Below are 23,346 nucleotides of genomic sequence, written 5' to 3'. Positions count from 1 at the left end.
TGTGTACTATATTATATTTAAAATTTTTTTAAACACATTTTATTTCTGAACATACCACCTCTTGTATGAATGATCGTAGATAAACTGAAACTACAGGGCCAAAAGATCTTAAGGGAAAAAAGGTGATAGTATTTATTATATATATCAACATTTTTCAATACAGAAAAAATAGGATATTAACAATTATAACATCATAAGGAACGAGAGTATTTAGATCTTGAAAATCAACAGTATAAAATATAAAATGCTGCAAATCAATCACAGCATATAATTTAAAAAGAAATATTTTATTTCTTACTTTCTTCAAAATGAAAGTAATTGTACAGATATAATTTTTTTGTTTTAAAATAGATGACTTCTTTGTTTCATTTTTCTATCGGCCAAAGCTTCTAACTGTGTAAAATCATCATCGTCATCACTGCTTCCTCCTCGTTTTTTTCTCCTTGCGCGTCCTTTTTTATATTTCTGAGCTATTTTATTTGAAGCTTTACCTTTGCTTTCAATATCCTCCTCGGCACTGACGCACAAAAGATGCGAAGAAGATGAGATGGAAGGAACAGCCACATCCATTCTTACAGAGCTCTCTTCAGGTGTTTTTTCGTGTGTTAAAAATAGTCTCTTCCTCCTTCGTAATTCACGCTCTTTTCTAATATCTGCCCTTTGACGCCTTAACCTCACTCTTTCCAATGCCTTGTCTGCCTTTGAAATCATATCATCTAGGGGAGCAGGTTTCTCCCTGTCATACGGCGTATTCTGAAAATCGATGTTGAGATTCCGAGGAGGATAATATTGATCAAAATTCAAGCTTGCAGTCACTTTTATCAATTTACTTAAATGTTCCATTTTTTTAGCGTAATATTTATTCGAGTCATCGTAGTAATCATAGTCCGAATCTATTGACAGTTCTGATTCATCTGAACTCATAACTCCAACTCTATTGTGTCTTTCACAAAGTCCAGCGACAAAATTATCGAACACTTTCATCATATTTCCAGGTTCTGATGTTTCAATTTTACTTTCATCCTACAAATTAATCAATAATTAATTTAAGTAATGGCAATTTAATGAGAAAAAAGTGTAGATACAATGTGAGGAGATCAAGGAAAAAATACGTGGTGCTGGTGGTGTCAGTTGGTCTGTCAGTGGATTAAGTTATTCGATACTTATCATTTTGGTTTTGCTGGATAGGTAGACCAAAATAATTGATAACAAAACAATTACAGATTCATCAACCAGCAGACAACACTGAGTAATCTCACAACATGGTGTCTTTTTTTTTCTTTTTTTAAGGAAAAAGTAATGATTCTTTCAATAAAAGTTTAAAAAATTTAGTCTGTGCTGCTGCATGATTGCACATTAAATTTATTAAATTATAAAATAAACAGACAATGTATTAATAATTTGGTAGTTATCTATGATCTTGGTCTGCATATCCTTGTCGATTTTTGCCAAAACAACAAAATCAGCAAAGGTATACAGAGCAAGGAGGATTTTTTAATTTTTTTTTCTTGGAGAGCCTTTAGAACTAACTGTCTGGCTGTCTCAAAGGTTTTTTTTAAATGAGAGTTCGCAACAGTAGACAGCAGAGATCATATCAATCCCTGGGTTAAAGTATTTTTGGGAAAGAAAAAAAAAAGTTCATTTTTAAGTATGTCAGGTTTGAATGCAGGGCCGCTGGATTTGAACCTGGGACATTTACCTTACAGTGATGAGCGCCGTGTCAACGCCTAAACCGTTGCAGCCACTGATGCTCCCTGTATTAATTCGCGAACATATATTTTTTTAGGAGACTAAAATTTTCAAGTGTCAAAAAGAAAACCTCACTATAATTTATTTAGAATTCGTGAGATGCGGTCTGGTGTGATGTAGGTTTCAGAGAAACATTTTCTTTATCATGCCAACGTTTCGATCTTTATTGAGACCATCTTCAGGGCCTGGGATTTACAAACATAACAAATACATTTAGGATGTGGAAAAGTGAATTTATACAATGCAAAATATATTTTTTATATTCACTAATTTCGTGGTCCGCTTGACCAATTAATATATTACAATTAATTAAGGTTTTTAGTTGAGATAAAAAAGAAGAGGTCACGATAGCTCAAGAGGTAGAGCAGCGGCGTATCAAGCCGAAGATCGTGGGTTCGAATCACGCTCGTGCCAGTGACTTTTTATCTCAACTAAAAATCTTAATTAATTGTAATATATTTTTTATATTCAATCAAAGTATTTCTACTCACTCAAAGTGTTTGTCTTCTGTGTAATTGTGCCATTCTTGCATGTCGTGTCGAGAGTGCCAGTGAGATTTTGCTATTTTGTGTTTATATACGTTGGATTTTGAAGGAGTGGGGAAGGATGTCAGTATAGAAAAGACATTTTTGTATATATTCAGTCGCAGCTACGCCAATATCATTAATCAAATTCAATACAGATAACATACCTATATCATCACATTACATTTCACACATATATTTTTCACATAGTCTAATTTCCCAACAATTTAGCTTTCCTTTTCCCATTTATCCCTTTCTATATAATCCTGAAAGGATATCTGGCCGAACGATTACCAACACATTTTTTCCCTTCGTCGGCTCTTTTCACCTCAAAGAAGCCGACGCCTTATACAAAAATGTCTTTCTGTACTGACATCCTTCTCCACCCCTTCAAAATCCAACGCATATAAACACAAAATAGCAAAATCTCACTGGCACTCTCGACACGACACGCAAGAATGGCACAATTACACAGAAGACAAACACTTTGAGTGAATAGAAATACTTTGATTGAATATATATATATAAAAAAATATTTTGCATTGTATAAATTCACTTTTCCACATCCAAAATGTAATTGTTATATGTAAACAATGTTTGTAAATCCCAGGCCCAGAAGATGATCACAATAAAGATCGAAACGTTGGCACAATAAAGAAGATATTTTTCTGAAACCTACACCAGACCGCATCTCACTAATTCTAAATAAATATCGATTAATGGTCACTAATCACCACACCTCACTATAATAATAATTTAAAAAAATGAATTAATTAAAAAAAAAGGAAAAAACAACTTACATCTGAGATTACGTCATCAAATTCTAAATCACATTTTACATTGTCCTTTAAAGCTCTAAAACAGCTTCGAGAAAATTCTCGCCCATAAAAATTGTATATCAACTGGTCATTTAGAAGTGCTACATTTGTAGGTGGACTACATTTCATCGTGTCTTCGGGCAATTTTTTTTTTTCAATTTCCTTGATCCGGCTAATGTATTTCTCATAATGCTCAGCAGCGATTTGGTCCATTTTTTCTTGTGATTCTGGCTGTAACAATAATGAAACACAATATATATAAAAAATTAGAAAATAACTTCGATGGATTTTATTTGAGAGCTTTCAATGATTTGAATGAAAGAATTGGATATTGGAAGATTTGGTTTCTGGACAAGATTACGGAGAGTGTGGTAGGTAGCAAAGCTAGTCTCAGAAAGGGTAGGTGTACACTGGGTAGAGATAAGATACTTCCTTGGGATACCCCTGCATCTGTGTGAGAGCTGGCTGATAGAGGAGCCATTGATAGGTTAAAATTATCCTGTTTAAGAGGGATTTTCGGATCAGGTAGTAAGCAAAAGGAAGGTAATCTTTCCAGCCATAGTCACAGAAGCCTCTAGTGCAATTGCAATTTTGATCGTTCTTTTCTGGAAACATAAAAGATTTCTTCCTTTTACTACCCAGTAACCTGTTTTTACCTTTCAAGTGTAGCGCCTCTCTACCTGCCAGCTATCGCACAGATCGCTAAAAAGTATTTAAGGCCCAGCCTCTACAGAGTTCATCGCAGACTATTTCCACCTGTTTGATATTGCCGTCCTCTACCCTCATAAAAGTAGTGTCAACCTGAAACCTGCAAAGTTGATGTCACTCCTATGAGTTCAAGCGTTGAAAATTAAAACCCATTAAAAATATGATGAAAATTTCATCTTGATAGAATAACTACTGCTCCCATCTACTATATCCAATCCTTTTTAAAAAGATAGTTCCTACTCACAGTAAGTTGTTTTGCAACGATCCAGATTTCGAGCCTTTTAGCTCATCATCAGGTTGTAGAAGTCCTTCAACCTGATGATGAGCTAAAAGGCTCGAAATCCGGATCGTTGCAAAACAACTTACTGTGAGTAGGAACTATCTTTTTAAAAAGGATTGAACACCACACTCATCATTTATCATTTCTATTAATCTACTGTATTTGTTTTGGCCGCCTATTTGGAATATTGTTCCGCCAGGTAAAGTAATATCTTGGACTATACATTTACAACATAATGAGAAAGTGTGAACTCAAATTAGTGGTCAGGAATAAGGTTGGAGGGAATGAAAGTTTGGGATTTTGCTCTTTATAGGCAACAGACTAATTTGACAGTTATGAGGTATTTTAGGCTATGGAATCATCTGGATGGGATTTTTGCAGTGATTAGGTCGAAAAGAGCTTCTTTTAGTGTAAGATGGCTTATATGGGATACTTGATTGGGTGTGAATGATTTTATGGATGGGAAGGAGAACATGTTACGTCTTGTTCTATGGTTCAGGCTAGGATGAGTGAAAGTGATAGAAAGAAAAACCATAAAAATTCTCAAATCCATAAAAATTTGGATAAATGTTAAATGTTATTTGATGGGGGGGAGATCGATAAATACAACAAACTGAATCAACTGGTATGCTTCAACACATTCCTGGGTCTCTAGGACATGAATGTATAGAAAGAAATGAACTGAAAAACGACTTAATCTGGGAGGGGAGAGAGTAAATGTAATGAAAACTATTAGTATGTGGTGATTAGTGACCGTTAATCGATATTTATTTAGAAAACTATTAGTTTTTTTGGTAGGTGTCGATGGAGTTTTTCAGTATAGGCACAGTGCTTTGTTTAGTGGTAGATGGCTTATGTGGGATACTTCATTGGGTGTGAATGGTTTCTATGGATGTGCGGGAAGTAGACACATGTTACGCCTTGTGTTATGGTTGAGTAATATGGCTTGATCTGGTTGAGAGAGAACTTCCATTGGGGTGTGAAGTATGCCCTAAAGACAGAATTGTAAATGTAAGGAAGACTACAACTTTTTTTAGGTAGGTGTCGATGGATTATTGCAGTATTGGCACAGCACTTTGTTTAGTGGTAGATGGCTTATGTGGGATACTTCATTGGGTGTGAATGGTTTTTATGGATGGGAGAGAGGTAGAGATGTTAGGTTTTGTTCTTCTATTGAAGTCAGGATCATTCAGGTCAGGATTGAGGAGAGCAAATGCTAAAAAGATATCTTCCCAAACCCATAATCAAAATTTGGATAAATGCTAAATATCTTTAAAGCGAATTGATACTCACAGTGAGATCCTCCTCTGCGATACCCGCTCGCACGTACAAAGGTAAGGAGGCAAGGCAATTTACGAGGTTGTCGATGTCTATTTCCTTTTTGTGGACGCAGTCTTCGGGGAGCATAAATTTTATGTGCTCCTCCAAAAAGTAGCTTTTCCTCTTCGTGGCGCATTCCTCCAATTTCTCCTCGAATATCATATCGGACGAACTTATTTTGGAGTAGAATTATATTTTCAAAGCCAGGGAAACCTCAAGCCGACGGAGAAATACAAACGACGATCGAAGGAGGACAAAAACGATAATACGATTGACGTGAAAAAAAAAGCGAAACGCATCGATGGTACCTCGTCACAGCCTCTCGTCCGATTCGTCGTCATGATATCACTTTTCGATAAAATCGACTCAAATTGTATAAATTTGCTTTCTATGTACCCTTTCCTAAGGCTTGATTACCTCTTTTAACAAAATTAACCATACTTTTTTACTCCTTCCAAAAGATCAAATCGACAAATATATGTTAGACTTTTCTAAAGACTTTGAACTAATTATTAAACTATTATCTTTTGGAATGCATGGCTCTCTCCAGAGAGGGTTCTTGGAGTTCCTCAAGGCTCACTTCTTCGTCCTTTCTTGTTTAATTTCTTTATAAATGAAGTTTTCTCTGGATTTTCACATAGTCATTCTTCACTATTTGCTTATGATCTCAAAATCTTCAAGTAATAAGTAAAACCCTCGTACAACCAGTTCTTGAATACGGTAGTATTATTCGGAACTAATGCATGAAAGCAGCTTTCTGAATCCTTGGAGGTTGTCTAGTGAAGTTTTTGTCCTTTCTTTTTTATACGGAGGCTGGAGTGATGATATTCCCGGTGATCTTCTTCTTGAATTCTAAACTCACAGACTCAACAGATATGATCTAAATGATAAGATCTATATAGAGATGATCTAATCTTTGACTACATATCTCATCTAAATTCCCATATTCCTCCTTGTAAGAGCAGACAGCATCTTACATGCTCCAAAAAATCATATGACACTATTTACATTAAATAGTACATTCTACCTAGACTAGTGGACAAAGTCAATGCGTAACTGTCGAAATACCCTAAAAAACTAGGATTTAACTAAAGAGAACCGTAAAGAGAGAATGAAGTGTGATGTATGAACTCTTATTAGTTCAAAAAAGGAGATCATCTCCAATTATCTCAAAGAATAATGATTACTCTGGATAGTGTGACTGTAATTTATTTGCATGAATCCCTAATTATCCTGTGGTATATCCGGTACCCTAAGCTAGAGCCAATGAAGTTGTTGTATGAATGTATTTATTAACGCGAATAAGGGGATCATCTTTAATTATCCCGAGGAATGTCGATTATTTTGAGGTAGAGTGAATGAAGTGTAATATATGAATGTATTTATTAACACGATTAAAGAGGATCATCTCCAATTATCCCAAGAAATATTGAGTATTCTATGGTAGTGTGAATGATGTTTGATGTGTGTGTAAGTTATTAGCCTGAATAGAGGTGCTTCTTCCCTTATTAACCAGAGAAACATCGACTACACTGTGGCAGTGTGAACAAAGTATGGTGTGTGAATGTAATTTCTGTTCATTCTCAACTACACCGAGGAATATCGTAAACCCTTTGGCAGTGCAACTATCAGTCCGAATGGAAGGACTTATCTCCAATCCCCCCCTCAGGAATATTGGTTTTCTGAGGTAGTGTGAACGAAGTCTGGCATTTGAATATATTCTGTAGGGCGAATAGAGTGGCTTATCCCTAATTGCCCCGGGGAATACTCTGAGTTAGAGTGAATGAAGTGTGATGTATGAGTGTTTTTATTAACGCGAAAAAGGGGATCATCTTCAATTACCACGAGCAATGTCGATTATTCTGGTGTGAGTGCAATTTATTTGCGTGAATTGATGTGCTTATCCCTATTCCTTTGAGGAACATCGAGTACACTAGTGTAGAGTGAATGCTAGCTAGACTATTATGTTTTATCTTGTTTTTATTATTTGTGTCATTTTAACTAAAATTGAGGGGGCGTCGATGGCCGCAACGGTTTAAGCGTTGACACGGCGCTCATCACTGTAAGATAAAAGTCCCGGGTTCGAATCCAGCGGAATGGGCTTTTTTTCAAAAACACCGGCACCCCGAGAGTTGATATAACCTCTGTTGTTGCAAACCCTCGTAAAAAAAATTAGAATTGACGAGGCTCTGATGTAAAGAGAGACTAGCATTAGGATAAAGTAAAGATATGCGGGATGTTTTCTACATGATGCTCCTTGAATTTTATACAAAGCGGATTAACGTGCGCATGCGCGTTCACAAAATGTTAGAAAGCTATAGTGCACAGTGCACACCCACTTGGTAGACCTTTTTTGGTGTTTTATGTTTATTATATTATATTTAATATTTTGTGAGGGTATATTTTTTTAATAATTTTGTAATTAAGCTTTGCTTGATTATTAAATATCTGTGTAAAAGTTCCCTTTTGTTTTCTGGGCCCTTTGTCGATTCGCGCGCCATCTCCGACATCCGGGAGTAGACGAGGCTTTGAGCGGCCTTGAAAGTTCCCGTCCGGACGAAAGTCTCCGTCTCTATTCTCCGTCGAGTCGAGGCGAACTCATCCGCTCTAGATCGAGATCGAGAAGCTTTCAACTCTTGGTCCCTTTTGTCGACATGAGTCGAAGACAAGCGTTCACCGTTCGAAAACCGCCATTCGCGATTGGGACGGTCTCAGTTTGAAAATCGGCTCGAGACGCGGCCCGGTTTTTATCCCCGGTGTGATTTTCCTCCCTCCGCGACATCGAACGTCGTTGTGAATCCGTGCGGAATCACGTCCCGTCTCCAGCGTCGCCGTCCCGTGCTAAATGGCATCCGAGACACTGGAGGTGGACGTCTCGAACGGCGATGACCCGCGGAAATCCGCCTCCGCCTCCGCAACCGCGATCAAAGTGAAACGTGAAGACACGCCGAACAAGACGGACGACAAAATAAACATTTCGCGTTTGAACTTTCCCGGCTTCCTCGTCGACGAGAACGACAGGAGCCAGAGCCGGGGCTGCCTCCCGATCGGAGAGGAGTGCGAAGAGTGCGACGGCGGAGCTGAGCAGATAAGAGAATCTAGAAAATGCCAATGCCGCCCCCGGCTGGAGAGCAAACCCTCTGTCGAGGACGACAACGACTCCACCGCCCCAGAATACGTCAAAGGTACGCATTTCAATCCATCAAAAGGGATTATCTTTTATTTGACCGGTTCCGACGTTTTTCTCTCCCTCAGCACCATCAACCGACTCTTATCACAGACAGATATCCAACAATACAAAAAAATCCAATCCTTCTCTTCCAACGATATTAGGCCTATTCCTTAGAACGAAACCGCCAATAAGGCTGACCCTCTGTCATCCGCTCATCCAACTTTCTCCTTACCCTAACACCTCCATTAAACTGCACTATTATTTCCCACCAACTCAAGTTTCATTCAAAAATATATAAATTATCGTGCTCTTGTAGAGTTAAGTGTCATCCGATTGAACCTGTTTCCTGTTCACAGATTAGCAACTTGTCTATATTTTGAAGGAACATGTCATTTTGATGTTGTTTCAATTGATATTTACTATATAGAATCTTCGCAAAAACGCAGTGTTACTATTTTCATACTCTGGGACACATTTAGCAATTTTTTGTTTTTATTTATAAGACATTGTTCATATTTTAACTTGACAATTATTAAAGGTTTAACCTATCACTTAAGAAATAATCACCTTTAACATTCTCAATCGACCATCCAAGCGTAAATCTATCTAGGAGGTGTAGGAAAGTTTTGAAGAGATGAGCATATAAATTGCAAGATTTTTGTCCCAAAATATAAGAAATTGCCTACAAAAACTAATTTTATGAATTATTTGTTGATGCACTGGACATCCAAAACACATATTTTCTGTTCACAGATATGCAACTGTTCCATATTTTGAAAGAATATGTCATTTTGAAGTTGTTTCGATTGATATTTACTAAATAGAATCTTATAAAAAATAGTGTTACTTTTTTCAAACACTGCCGAACATGTAGAAATTTTTTTCTTTTATTTATAACACATTGTTCATATTTTAAACTTGACATTTATTAAAGGTTTAACATATTGTTTAAGAAATAATTACCTTTAACGTTCTTACTTGACCTTGCAAAGAATCAACATTAACATTCTCATTGACCATCCAAGTGCAAAACTATCTGGAAGGTGTAATAATGTTTTGAAGAGATGAGCAAGTTAAAGTAAATCGCAAGGTTTTTGCCCCAATATAAAATTAAAAAAGAAATTGCCCAAGGAACCAAATTTATGAATTTTTTGTTGACCCAGTGTACATCACAATCGCATGTTTTCTGTTTGCAGATAAAGAACTTGTCTATATTTTGATAGAATATGTTATTTTTGTGTTGTTTTGATTGATATTTATTAAATAGATTTTTCTCACAAACACAGTGTTACTTTTTTCAAATTCTGGGAAACATTTAGAGAAGTTTTGTTTTATTTATACACTTAAAGAAATAAATGAATTAAAAACACAGGCATTTATTTGTTTGTTTTCCAAATAACTATCTACAAAGATTAATAGTTAAGTTAAAACATAAATTCTACATTAATATTTTGTTGTTACCTTTATTGAGGGTTATTAATCCTTTTACTTTCTTTAAATTAAAAATAAAGAAAGTCAATTTCATCCATTCCAAATGCACTTGGTGAGTTAATTGGTTTGTTAAATTGTTTTTAACATTGAAACAAAAAATTTTAGTAAAAAAGTAATAATTAATTTTTTTCTCTTAAAACCATTGTTTTAAGTCAAGAAGATCTCACTTGGGCAGATGCTTTGGCGAATGACGTACATAGTGTCCGTTATATAGCCCTCATCCTGGATGAACCGTGCTGTACCACACATGGTGGTCTAGGTTTAGGGCCTCCAGAAGTCTTGTTAAAGGGAAGGTAGTGGTCAGTTGGATTTATTGCTCATACTGCAATACGGAACTGTCATTTAATGGCTTCCTTGATTGATAGTCGACTACAAATGTTCCATAATGTAAGGGCGAGCTCTAAATCAGTCATCATAAGACATCGTGAGAATTGTCTAATCTCTGTGATGTCCCGCTTCAGGTTCTTTATTACTGGAAAGTTCTCAAGTAGAAAGATGACTTTTCATAAATCAGTATCTCTCTTGGACACTTGAACAATGGGGTTGTGTGTGCGCGTGTGTGTGTGGGGATGTGGTGAACTTTTGCTCCATGTGTCATGTATGAGTCACTTCCTTTTCAAAGACAGTAAGTTATGGTGTGATGTGGAATCAACCTCCATGCCCCTAACCCGATTTAATCCGACTGCACTGAGTTTGAAGAAGTTCTTGAAACTGTGGTCCTTTTTGCTCCAACTTTGTATTAATGCATGATAATGCTCGACCTCATATACCTCCAGTTGTCACCTATTAATTGGAGGATGCAGGTATTACCATTATGAATTGGCCAGCACATTCTCCTGGCATGAATTACATAGAACCCTTGTGGGACATGATAAAGAGACGGGTCAGACATCGTTCGTTGCCTTCAACAAGCATTGAACAGCTTCAAACCATTCTTGTTGAAGAATAGGATTCTGTTTCACAAGACGAAATCTGATTGCTTATTTACTTGATGCCTAGCAGACTTAAGGCCTTCCGTGAGGGCAGAAGAGGTATGTTATTAAGAGCCAAATTAGGTAAACTAAGTATACAGCATTACTTGTTACAAAGATAGGGAGAAATTTATTTATTTTTTCATTTATATCCCTGTATATAATTATTTTTTTCAAGGGGTCATACGGTGTGTCTTAACAATCTGCACCACTCGCTTTAAAGTTCTCTAGTGCAATTTTCTGATTAAAACACATTTCTTGGTAAACGCAGAAAGAATTTAGCTTTAATTTTGCAAATTTAATCTGTTAATAAATTAATTCTGCCAAACAAAGAATTATCCTGTTTAAAAAATTTTGTAAAGTTTGGAAAAATGAAATAGATTTTTTCGAGTACACTCCCTAGTTTTGAAGTCATTCTCATAACATTTCATAGATGTTTTTAGTGGTATGTGAGAGTAATAGCTTCAGTTTTTATCTGTACTTAAATTTTATATAATTCAAATAATTTTTTTTTTTTTTTTTGTTCACAGAAAAGGATTTTGAACAGATATTTCAGATCACAAAGAAAAACAAAGATCGGGACAAGGTTGAGGCAGTTACGAATAATGAGCATAAGACAGTGGTAAATAATTGTTAATTTGTTACATTTAAAGTATAATAATCATTGGCTAAATTATATCCCTAATGAGTTTATGCACTAAAATAATTATACAGTATATATTGTATTTGTGTTTTCTTTTATTAATTTTCAGGTCGTTCCCATGTCCATCAAAACTGAAGTTTCTGAGTCCTATTTCGTTCCTAACAGTTCGTTGGAATATCACGGCTCTTCGACCATACCGACCATACAATCTAATAACGCCGACAGTTCTACAAATATAACCAATCATACTGAAAGTTGCAACAGGAATTCATTATTAACAATTCGTACTGATTCTAAGCGCCGGTCGAGTGTAGACTTCAGTAATGACAATCGTGTGAAATTGATTAAAACTGAACATTTTAAACAAGAGAATATTAAGACTGAAGTGAAATTCAGTGCTGAGCTTGCTCAATGTGACAGCTCAAAATCGTCCAAATCCCATAGCACATCTGATCATAAAGATTCAGAAAGAAGCAAAAGTAAACATTCTCGGGATAAGCATTCTGAAAGGAAGTACACTTGCTCAAAATGTTATTACAGGCAAAGATTGAAAAAAGCAAGCATCGGTGTTCAATGTAGAAGAGACAAATCGCTTGGAAAATATATCACCAGTGATAGTTTGTTCAAATTAATGAATCACATCTCAAAAGAAGTAACGCTTTTTCAACCGATGCTTGACAGCCTTAAGTATGGACGACTGATAAGAATAGAAACTCACCCTAATGGTGGAGCTTCGGTTGTTCACCTTTACCAGGAAGAATTAAATTCCTTATCATCGAGTGAAATCAAAGAGCTTGCAAAAGAATTTTTTAAGGTATCTATTATATTATAATTCTAATGATTGCTTTATTTGAATTTTATTTTATGAACAGGTTGTTTTTGGAGAAGATGAAAATGGAAGCGCCCACAATGTCATGGGAATAGTACACAATGCAGCCAGTTATCTCCCAGACCTATTAGATTATATGGCTGATAATTATCCAAATCTTACTGTAAAAAATGGAATACTGGGACGAAGTTCAGATATTGAAACAACCACCATGATACAATATAGGGATCAAGTAAGTATGAAAATTAGATTTTATTTTTTAAATTAACATACTGACCATGTCAAACACTGTGTTTCTACTCACTCACATACATCTTCATTTTAAAATAAAAAACATTTTAAGCCTTGGCAATGTTTTGTATTTATACAGTTGTCGTTTTTACCTCAGTTTCCGTGGATTGTTCAGTACCTTTTGCAGTTAGTAAATCAATTAAACTGCTCAAAAGTTATATAATTTTTGTAAGCCTCAGAATCACTTGTATTGCAGACCCTGTTGTCAGATTTTAATCAGTAAAAGGCTTGCAATTTTGAGCTCCAGAAGAGGTTAACCTTTTTTTTTTTTATAAATATTTTGAGCAAAAATTATTATTTTTTATTAAACTAGAATTTTGTGGGCAACATTTGGTGTAAAAGATTTGTAATTTTGAGCACTGAAAGTTATCAAAAAATTTGAAAATTTTGACCAAATTATTTTGAATTATTTTTTAAATTATTAAACTAGATTTTTTTTCTGCATTGTCTGGTGTAAACGATTTGCAATTTTGAACACTGGAAGTGCTCAGTTTAAAAATTAAATTGTACACAGATCATAGTCTATGGATGGATAAATCCCAATATAACAATAATTCCGCTATACACCAAAAATACCTTGTGGCAGTATTGTGTTCAGCATTTAATGAAATGATATGTCACAAAAAGCATGCTTAAAACCTCAAAACTAATTTAAATTATCAATATGTTCGAATTATCAAGAGAAAAGAAAATAAAATTATTAAGAGTTGATATGCATTTCTAAAACTTCTTACTATTGTACATATATAAAACATCATAAAAATATTGAAAAAGTGAAAATAGATCAACTGTAATATTGAACATAGTTATGCGTTATTTAAAAAAAAAATCATGAAACATTTTTTGTTTCAATATGGTCTTGCATCCTTTGCTGAAATGGTTTTCAAAAGTGAAAGACAAAATTAGAAGAAATTTCTGGATGCAAGGAGGTAAACTGTACGTAAAAATTTAGAGGAATATTGCAAGGAAAAAGTTCAAATTATAAAGAGGGGAATGGCACCATTTCGATTTATAGAATGAAAAATATTTCGTGTTACTGAGAGTAACAAAATACACAAATTTTTTCAATTACCAAAGTGACATGCTGAGGAGTATTATGAAGAAATTTGAATTATCAAGTTTCAAATTAACAAGAGCGTACTGTTCATGCATTACAACATAATGAAACGAATCACGTGATCGGATTATTTTTTTGTTTTTTTAAAGTATTACCTATTATTATTATTATTATTTGTAGATTGTGAGATGAGAAAAACATTTATCGTGGCAACTTTTTGATCTTTATTGAGATCATCTTCAGGGCTTGGGATTTATAAACATTGTTTAAATTATACAAATACATGTAGGATGTGAAAAAATTGAATTTTGTACAATGCTAGAAATTTTAGACTCAAAGTATTTGTACTCTCTGAAAGTGTTAATTTTTGTGTAGATGTATCATTATTGTGGGTCGTGTTGAGAGTGCCCCACGATCTTCAAATAATCATGAAGCAAGCTTTCATTTTATATTGTATGGAAAAGAATGATTTTGATTATTTCTAGGTTTCTATTACTGCATTCATACCTATTTTTTCTATTTACTATGGTAGGTTTATTTGTTTTAAATATTCCAATTTTAAGACGGATGTCAATTTGTATGAAGAATGTGCTGATTATTTGAAAAGACAGCCCTTTATAGAAGTATGTTTATTTTCACTGCCTTGTTGGCGATTTTATAAACGTTTGATATTTATTTTGGATATACAACTTTTGATTGTGAATAAGATAATAGTTTTGTTTTGTAGAGGCCTTGTTTATTTGGATAAATTGACTTACTTCATTTTACTGCCATTTGGAAAAACTTCTTTACTCACATTCTCTGATTTTCACTAAAAGTTAAATTTTTCATAATAATTTTAATATGTATATATTATTATAGCTCTTGCAATTTTATTTTTAATCCATTCATATCACATGTTATATTTAGAAAATTTATTTTGTAATTTTTAAAGCTAGTAGGTATAAACAATGATATATGTTTAAATTTTCAATTTGTGTTAAACTGCATTTTATTATTTAGTACCATTTTTTAAATTGATTATAGGTTTATAAAAATTATGCATATGGGACGGTGAGGCATGGTCCTTTGCATCAAATTAGCCTTGTTGGAACAGTAACTGAAGAAGTTGGTGGTTACTTCCCAGACTTGCTGTCAAAACTGGAAGAAAACATTTTCTTAAAAATGGTATTCAAATTAAGTTCTTTTATTCAATGCTGGTGATTAATTATGATAATTTACTTTCATGTTAATAATACCTGCTATGCTTATAGACAATGCCTTGGGGGCCGTTGTCAGTCGCCCAAATGGCAACACCAGAGGAATCGAACGATGGACCAATTTTATGGATAAGACCTGGTGAACAGTTAGTTCCTACTGCTGACTTCAAATCTCCATTTAAAAGACGGAGGTATGTATTGTCAGTACTGATTTCTCTTTTAGCGATTGACATTCCATGTAGACTAACTATTATCTATACATTTAAATAAAAAAATAAACATTTAAATTTTTATATATTTATTTAAGGAGAAACTTTTTAAACTCTGGTTCGATTAGTCTTATGAGTGAGTGTTTGGGCATTTTATGTCAAATAAAGAGAAAATTAAGAGCGGGAGTTTTAAATTTAATATTTACTTTTTATTGAAAAAAAATATTTTTTTCTAAATGTGATAATGTGGTTATATTGATAAAGAATTTCTGAAGTTAACTAGACTGATGGTCAAACTAAATGTACCACTCAATGTATATAGTTTAAAATTAAATCCATTATCTTTCTATAATTAGTTAGATATGTTTAGGATCTATAGTAGTCAAAACAAACAGTAAATAATACTTCGTTTATTTACTTTTGTGCTTATTAATCCCATTTGCACATTTGCCCTTCTATTCTGCTACGCCTAAACATCTCTTTTTCTTCATCTTTTTTACATTGTTGATTTCATTTGATATTTTTCTTATTCTTAAACCTTTTTCAATGGCTCCAGTCAGGCATTTGAGTGAGTATGGCAGTGTCAGGGTCATAACATTATTAGAGCAAGGTTACAGGCAGGTTAAGTTGCAAGGAGACTGAAAATCACTCAACAATAGGAAGGGTTCTCCGGTGATTCAGAGAATCAGGGCATCACATTGAAGGGCGGTCTTCCTAGGTCTACGGACAAGAGATTCATTCTTTATCAGGCTCTATAAAACTGCAGCATTTCGGGAAATGAGATAATAAATCTGATAAGATAAGTCCGAAATGTTTCAATTTCCTCCAGGATTGTTAGGAGAAGGCTCAATGGCCAGGCTTCAACTCACACGGGAATATGTGAACTGGACATTGGAAGAATGGGGAAGACTTCTTTTTACAGAAGAGGTGAGAGTTGGTTCCTCAGGTGGCATTCCATGGTGTATCATTGATTTCCTAGGGTGGAATTTCCTTGGACACCTGCGCCTAATTGGTTGTTCTGAGAGGAAGTTCTGTAACTTCACAGAGGTACTTACAACACATAATTGAAAAACATGTAGTGCCATTTGCCCACCACATTGGTGAGAGATACTTGCTAATGCAGGATAATGCCAGGCCCCATAGAGCACGTATTGTGGATGACTATCTGAATGAGGTTGGCATTGAGTGCTTGATGAGGCCAGCTCGAAGTCCACATTTGGGACTTAACTTAAATGACAAGTAGAGGGTGAAACCCAATCCCAGGCCGTAACATTAGAAGAGTTGGAAACAACTGTTCTTGTTGAATGGGAAAAAATTCCTCAGGATTTTATCAGAAATCTTTTTTAGCTTTTTTTCTTTTGATTCATGCTAAAGGTGGAAATACTTGATATTGAAGGGAAAAAGTTTTTTATTGTACATGTTTATTTGTTTTTTACTTTTTGTTCTTCATTTAACTAAGAATTGTTTTTTTAGAATTATCTAATAAACTTTTTCTTTTTAAATGCCTTAGTTTTACAAGCAAACCTATTCTTTGTATGCAAAATATGAATAAACCTAAATACATTAACATTTAATTTTGTACATATCATTATAAGATATCTGAAGCAACTGGGAAGGAAAAAATAGTAAAATTAAGTTGTTATTAGATTAGAGTTAATATTTTCTTTGGTGATTGATCAGCCTTCTCAGTTTAAATATACTTTTTTCTTTCCAAAAGGTAGATTGGGGATGAGGCCAGGATCCCCAATCTACCTTTTGGAAAGAAAAAAGTAGATTAGAGTTAGGTTATATTAGGTACAGTTGGTGTTAGGTTAGGGATGGTTGGGAAAGGAAAGTATATTAAAATTTTAAGTAAGTTAGGTTGGGTCAGGTTTGATTAGGTAGAGTTGTTTGGGTTAAGGTTAGGTTAAGTTACATTGGGTTCGAAGGTTTTAATTGAACTGGTTAGATCTGAATCAACTCAAAATAAAAATAGTAAAATTTTAATTTAAGTTAGGTTGGGTTAGATGATTTAAATGTGAAGGAAAAAATTGTAAAATTTTAAGTTAGTTTGGGTAGGTTTGATTTGATAGAGTTGTTGGGGTTAGGTTGTGACGGGTTAAGTTAAGTGAGGTTAGATTATTTGGTAGAGGTTGAGGTTGGAGCTAGGGGCAGATAAGGTTACTTTGTGTTTTGATGATCTAAATTGATCTGGTTAGATCTGAATCAACGAAAGGAAAAAAATAGTAAAATTTTAATTTAAGTTAGTTTTGATTAGCTAGAGTTGTTTGGGTTAGGGTTAGTAGCAGGTTAGGTTATGTTGGATTTGCTGATCTAAATTGATCTGGTTAGATATGAATCAAGGAAAGGAAAAATAGTAAAATTTTAATGTAAGTTAGTTTTGATTAGATTTGATTTGATAGAGTTGTTTGGGTTAGTGATAGTGATGGGTTAGGTAAGGTTAGGTTATGTTGGATTAGATGATATAAATTGATCTGGTTAGATTTGAATCAAGGAAAGGAAAAAAAAAGTAAAATTTTTAAGTTAGGTGGATTAGGTTGATTTGATGGAGTTGTTGGGTTAAGGAGTGATGGGTTAAATTAGGTTCAAATTACATCTAATGATACCATCTAGATGTAACATATGATTATTATGAATTACAAATTATGATTACTTACCTTGCCTGATCTCATGAATGATACTTAGTTTTATACTTGTATAATGTAGGACTGGAATAAACGAACTTCGAAATCTTCAATATCTTCCAAGATCATCAGAAGCAAGAGAATATATGTTTGAAGATAGAACCCGTGCTCATGCAGATCATGTTGGCCACGGTCTTGACAGAATGACAACAGCTGCTGTGGGTAAGAATTACAAATTTGTAAATTATAACACACGTGCAAACCACATGCACACACGTAGTAAACTTGTAAAGAANACCCTAACCATCCCTAACCATCCCTAAACTGAAATTTTATCAACACCTTTATCCTTCAGTTTCAATTGACATTAGTCTATAGACAGAATATAATTTTGTTAACCTTTTATGAGATATATATATTTTCATTTTATATTAAATTGGTCAACAAACATTTTCAATTTGTTATTGCTTGAAAATTAATTGCAGGAATCCTGAAAGCTGTAAAAGGAGGAGAAAAATCCAGTTGTGCCCGAATAACTAAAGACGTCGTTGCATTCCATGCTGCTGATTTTAACGAGCTGGTTGAAAAACTTCAGCTAGACTTGCACGAACCTCCTATTTCACAGGTACTTATTGAAACCATTCATTTCTTTTTATTCATGGTGCAGTTTTGTCAACAAATTTTTCATATAAAAATTTAATTAAAAACTCTCAGATTAGACGGTTTCAATTAAATGCTCTTTTCTCTTTTGCATTTTGGGATAATTTGAGTCTGAGCTTTGAACTAGTTATTTATTTTTAGTGTGTACAATGGATTGAAGATGCCAAATTGAACCAGCTAAGGCGTGATGGTATCAGATATGCTAGAATATCATTGTGTGACGATGATATATACTTCCTTCCAAGGAATATCATTCATCAGTTTCGGACAGTTTCAGCTGTTACTAGTATAGGTAAGAATAGAGTTATTTAAATAAAGTTGATATCAGGTAAGAAATATTTTTATTTTCATGCATTTTACTGATTTATATAAGCTGAACCTATTGCTTTTTGCAGTCTGCTGGTAATTTCAGCTTTTTTAGTTTACAGTAAATTACTGGCAGGTGTCAAGAATCAACTGGGGTCATACCTCGGTCTCATCCGTCCAGCCGAGGTTGGGCTCCAAGGACTATTGACAGCTAGGTCATTTCAGCCCCCAATGCTGTATTCGGTATTTCTAATTGAGAGTCAATGGGGTACTCAATATTCCACCATCGGCCCTCTCATACTACACATTCACACTGATAAATACATTCACTAACAACACACAAGGGGACACAAAACAATACCAGTACTATATACAATAAAACAACCCTGTTTCCTCGAAAAATCAAAAAAGGCTTCCTCTTCCTCAAGTCACCCTTTAATTATGTGGTACACATGAAGCAGCCTTTCTCTATATGCTGGACAAATAGCCTAAAAGAAAGGGTCTATGTATCAACCTTACTGGCGTATTCTTAATTGGGTGAGAATGACTCTTCTTCTACAAGTCAGATCCACTGATGCTGCCATTTTCTTCTAATCATGCTTTTTTATTGCATTTTTAGTATCACGGGGCTGGATCGAAGTGGTTAACATATTTGTTATGGTTGTTTTTCCTGGAACGATACACTAAACCCTTCCCTGTATACAGATGTCGTTCCAAAAAGACGCACCTCTTCTTGAAAACTCCCGCTTTCGAAGCTTGTTGTAAGGTATTGGGGGTATTTTGGAATCATATTGGTGTCACAGGTCTTTAATATCGCTTTGTCAACATTACTATGAAGACCGTTTTTTGATTTGACCTTTTGGAAATTTTTTAAAATGAAAAAAAAAAAATTCCAATTTTTTTACCTATCTCAGGAGAGTCTTTACAAATCAGTGCCATAACGAATATGTTAAATCCAGAAGTTGGGATCCCGATTTTACTACCTAGTCTTACTTTTAATTAAAAAAAAAAAAAAAAAAAATGCAAGTTCAATCTGACGGCTAGATTCAAGTATACTTTGATTTAGCAGATGCCATGGACTCTTAATAACATGTTAACATTGTTTTTTATATCTTTCTTATTCTAAAATCAGTTACTATTAATTTTCATTGAAAAGAACGTTGCCATTTGTTTTTAAATAATCAGTAAAGTTCAACAATCTTTAAAAAAATCTATACTTATTTTGGTATTGATATAGCCTGTAGTGTAGGGAGCAGCACACTACGAGCACAATTCACGTAGGTGGTATTCCCTTTTAGCTTCCAATGAGCTAATTTTTTTTCATTTGCTCTACCTATAATTTTTTTTAAACCTATTGAAATCTTCTTCAAAGATATATTTAAAATGTTTATGTTTACATTAAAATTTTTAGAGCCAGAGTTTGTGGGGTGGCCTGGCAGCGGGCCGGGGCTCTCGGGGTCCACACTGGCTGGAAATCTGGGTTGAATTAAACCCTCTTCTGGAGGGATTTGAATGGAGGCAGCACATGCACATCCCTCAGACAAGACGTAGGCCAAATTAAAGTTAAATATGCATAGCCTCCATCTCTGCTTCCCATTCGGTGTGGAATGCCTTTGGTTCTTCTTTCCAACTGTCTTATGTCACGTAATGATGAAGCCACACTCACACACACACAAAAAGTGCCATTCCTAAGCGCTCCCTTACATGGAGCCAGGGAATGGCACCCTTCAGTTAACAGGGACACACATTGACCAACATTTCTTTACATGTTGTAAGCCATTATTTTGTTTAATTATCTATTAGTTTTGAAAAACTAATGCTGCCATGTTACAGTGTAACTAAATTTGCAATCATGTTGAGGGGCGCAGTTTATATTGAAGTTTTCTGTGTGAATTTTTTTAAAACCAAGTTATAGAAAATTTATTTGATTTTTTATTTTACAGCATGGCATGTGAGATTGGAGCAGTATTATCCAAAAGTTGAAAACCAGCAGCAAACAAACCTGAAGCACTCCAGAATTGCAGCAGACGTTAACTCTAATGTGTACAGAGAAAAAAAGTGTAGTACAAATGCGGAAAAATCCAAGTGTGCCACCTCGTCATCATCCAATCGTCACTCTACAAGTTTATCACACAGGGAATCATCACACTATCATAACAACTCAGAAAATAGAAAGTCAAAATCTCATACTTCGGCCGGTAGTCATCATTCCAAAAAGACAAAAGCCGATGTCGGAGAATCAGACCGTGAGCGTAAAAGTAGGTCGAAGGGAAGAGAAAGTGCGTCTTTAAAGAAACACGAAGCGAGAGCAGAAAAGGGCAAAGAACATTCGCAAAAAGACTCAAAAAAAGAGGTCTCAAGGAAATACAGCAGTGATTCAAATAAATCTCACACTGCGGCTAAGCATAGTTACCATAAAATCGGTGCAAGCAATGTATATACGAAATCTGAACATCATAAAAGTTCAGGGACAACGCATAAAGATATACAGAGCAAAGGACAAGTAGAGAAGTTAGATGATTTAGTTACATCAACTGAAACCATTGTAACCACTCAGACCTTTTTGACCACCTTACCTTCTCACACTCATAGCAATGAAGTATCTAGTATGAATAACTAAATATTTCAAATTGTAAGAGTGTCCAGCAGGTGTAAATAGGTTTCTCATCTAGCATTTCTCATTTTACATATTGATACATTTGACACATTTATAGCATAAAAAAGTTTATTTTCATTATGATGAACATTTTTTTATATAAAATATAATTTTTGTTGATAAAATTTACTTACTCAATGTAAGTAATTGTTATCTGTAAAAGAGCACACTGTCTTTAGTGTATGATAAAGTAGCATATCATAAGTTTTATTTAATTATTTCTTTACTTTGCTGATATAATATCATCAATAAATAACTTAAAACGCAATCATTTTTGAAACATTTTTGCAGGATTTGCTAAGTTGTAAACTTTAGAGTAGTGTTAAATGATAATCATACAGTAAATCACCAGCCGTGTCTTTCACTGATAACAAATCATTGCATAAGTAATGTATGTAGATATGTTGTTTTACAGAAAAACGTATATGTGCCTTCAGAAAGGTAAATATACCATTGTAAAAAAGAATTTTTTTGCATGAGTGCAAATGTTTATCTATTTTATATTGTAAACCTAAATTTTTAAAATGCAATGTAGGTTAAAGCTGTAAATATTCACTTTCCATAAATAAAACCAAATGAGCCTTTTCGTTATAATTATCATTAGGTATATACAATTGTTTTTATTATTACTATTAATATTTACTTTTATTCTTTGTTTTCTATTTACTATTGTATTTCTTTATTTAAGACATTGTATATCAAATCAATATTTAACCATTTTCTAGGTTTTTGGTCAATGGTGACAATATTATATGACAGTATTATCAAACCTTTAACCACTTAAATTAAGTACTCTGTTTTCTTTAATGGTGGGAAAGTTTCACATTTTTGGATCTGTTTATCATGAGGAAGTGATAAAACCAAAAAACGTTACTGACATTTTTTTGATCTCATTGAACAGTCTTTTTGCAATTATAAAATTTTTTCCCCGAGTTATTTTCCACTTCAATTTTTAATTTAAGTACAGACGTTTTGCATTTTTTAGATGGTCTGTAATTTTTGTGTGTGAATATAATGTTCAAATTATGATAATAATTATTCAGAAATTTTCACAACTCCTCGCCAGGTTTTTTTGACGATTCAAGTATGATTACAGTTTAAAGTCAATTACAGTAGACTCTCGTTATCCATGGTTGCCCTCCCCCTGTTGAGTTTTATCTATTTTAGGTTACTAATAATTTTTTCGTATTTATGAACCCTGAAATATGTGTATGTAAGTTCAACTGGTATACATATGGAAAAAAATTAATGGAAGCCTGAAATATGAGGTGTTCCCTATTCTCTATAGTACATACCAAGCATCACCATGGATAACAAGACTGCTGTATATCCAGATTGAATATTTTATCATTTTAAATTGTTAGAGAATTATTTTTATAATAAAACAACCCATTTTTTTCTTCAGAAAGGACAATAAAATCTCGAAGCTCACATAAAAAAAAAGAATCTCAACAACTCTGTTAAATAATTTTCTAAGCAATTAGAATTTATTTTTGGGTTATTTTTTCAGATGTGGTTTTTTTCCTATGGCTACTTTTGGTAATGCAATATATGAAACATTAATTACTGATTACTGATATAAGCTCAAATCTGCACTCATGTAGAGTTGAGCTTTCTCGCAGTCCAGCTGCAATTTACAATAAATAACTGGCAGGAGATTGCAAAAGTAGTTACAATAGTAAAATGTGACTTTATTTATTGTTATTACTATTATTTTTAAGACCCCCAACATTTGTTCATTAAGAAAACAAGTACATATTATATGGTGTTTACATTAATTTATTTAGAACTCTAGTCATCAATGAAAATTGTTATATTACTATTTAAAAGTTTAAAAAA

General features: G+C 34.0%; 2 protein-coding genes across 4 annotated transcripts; one reads left to right on the top strand and one right to left on the bottom strand.

Annotated features, from left to right (window-relative positions):
* Positions 1-108: 108 nt before the first annotated feature.
* Positions 109-5,732, bottom strand: LOC112126619. Of its 2 annotated transcripts, XM_024226014.1 has the most exons (4): positions 5,373-5,708; positions 3,748-3,899; positions 3,074-3,322; positions 109-1,023 (listed from the first exon to the last, which is right to left on the bottom strand). In XM_024226014.1, the coding sequence occupies exons 3-4, from the start codon at positions 3,302-3,304 to the stop codon at positions 343-345; spliced, it is 912 nt and encodes a 303-aa protein (XP_024081782.1). In that variant the 5' UTR covers positions 3,305-3,322; positions 3,748-3,899; positions 5,373-5,708; the 3' UTR covers positions 109-342. The 2 variants fall into 2 exon arrangements, with proteins under 2 accessions (XP_024081782.1, XP_024081781.1); XM_024226013.1 differs by lacking the exon at positions 3,748-3,899 and having other exon boundaries at positions 5,373-5,732.
* A 2,220-nt stretch (positions 5,733-7,952) lies between these two features.
* On the top strand, positions 7,953-23,346 carry LOC106664103 (round spermatid basic protein 1-like protein). Of its 2 annotated transcripts, none has more exons than XM_014389520.2 (10): positions 7,953-8,584; positions 11,564-11,655; positions 11,786-12,490; positions 12,549-12,737; positions 14,880-15,020; positions 15,107-15,243; positions 17,968-18,107; positions 18,371-18,510; positions 18,687-18,837; positions 20,795-23,346. In XM_014389520.2, the coding sequence occupies exons 1-10, from the start codon at positions 8,245-8,247 to the stop codon at positions 21,469-21,471; spliced, it is 2,712 nt and encodes a 903-aa protein (XP_014245006.1). In that variant the 5' UTR covers positions 7,953-8,244; the 3' UTR covers positions 21,472-23,346. The 2 variants fall into 2 exon arrangements, with proteins under 2 accessions (XP_014245006.1, XP_014245007.1); XM_014389521.2 differs by lacking the exon at positions 7,953-8,584 and adding an exon at positions 10,685-11,093.

This window comes from Cimex lectularius, unplaced genomic scaffold (genome assembly GCF_000648675.2).
Source record: "Cimex lectularius strain Harlan isolate CLEC.00 unplaced genomic scaffold, Clec_2.1 scaffold82, whole genome shotgun sequence".
In the NCBI taxonomy this organism is placed as follows: Eukaryota; Metazoa; Arthropoda; class Insecta; order Hemiptera; family Cimicidae; genus Cimex; species Cimex lectularius.
Note: the sequence above shows the minus strand (reverse complement) of the source record. Positions and strands in the feature narration are given on the sequence as shown.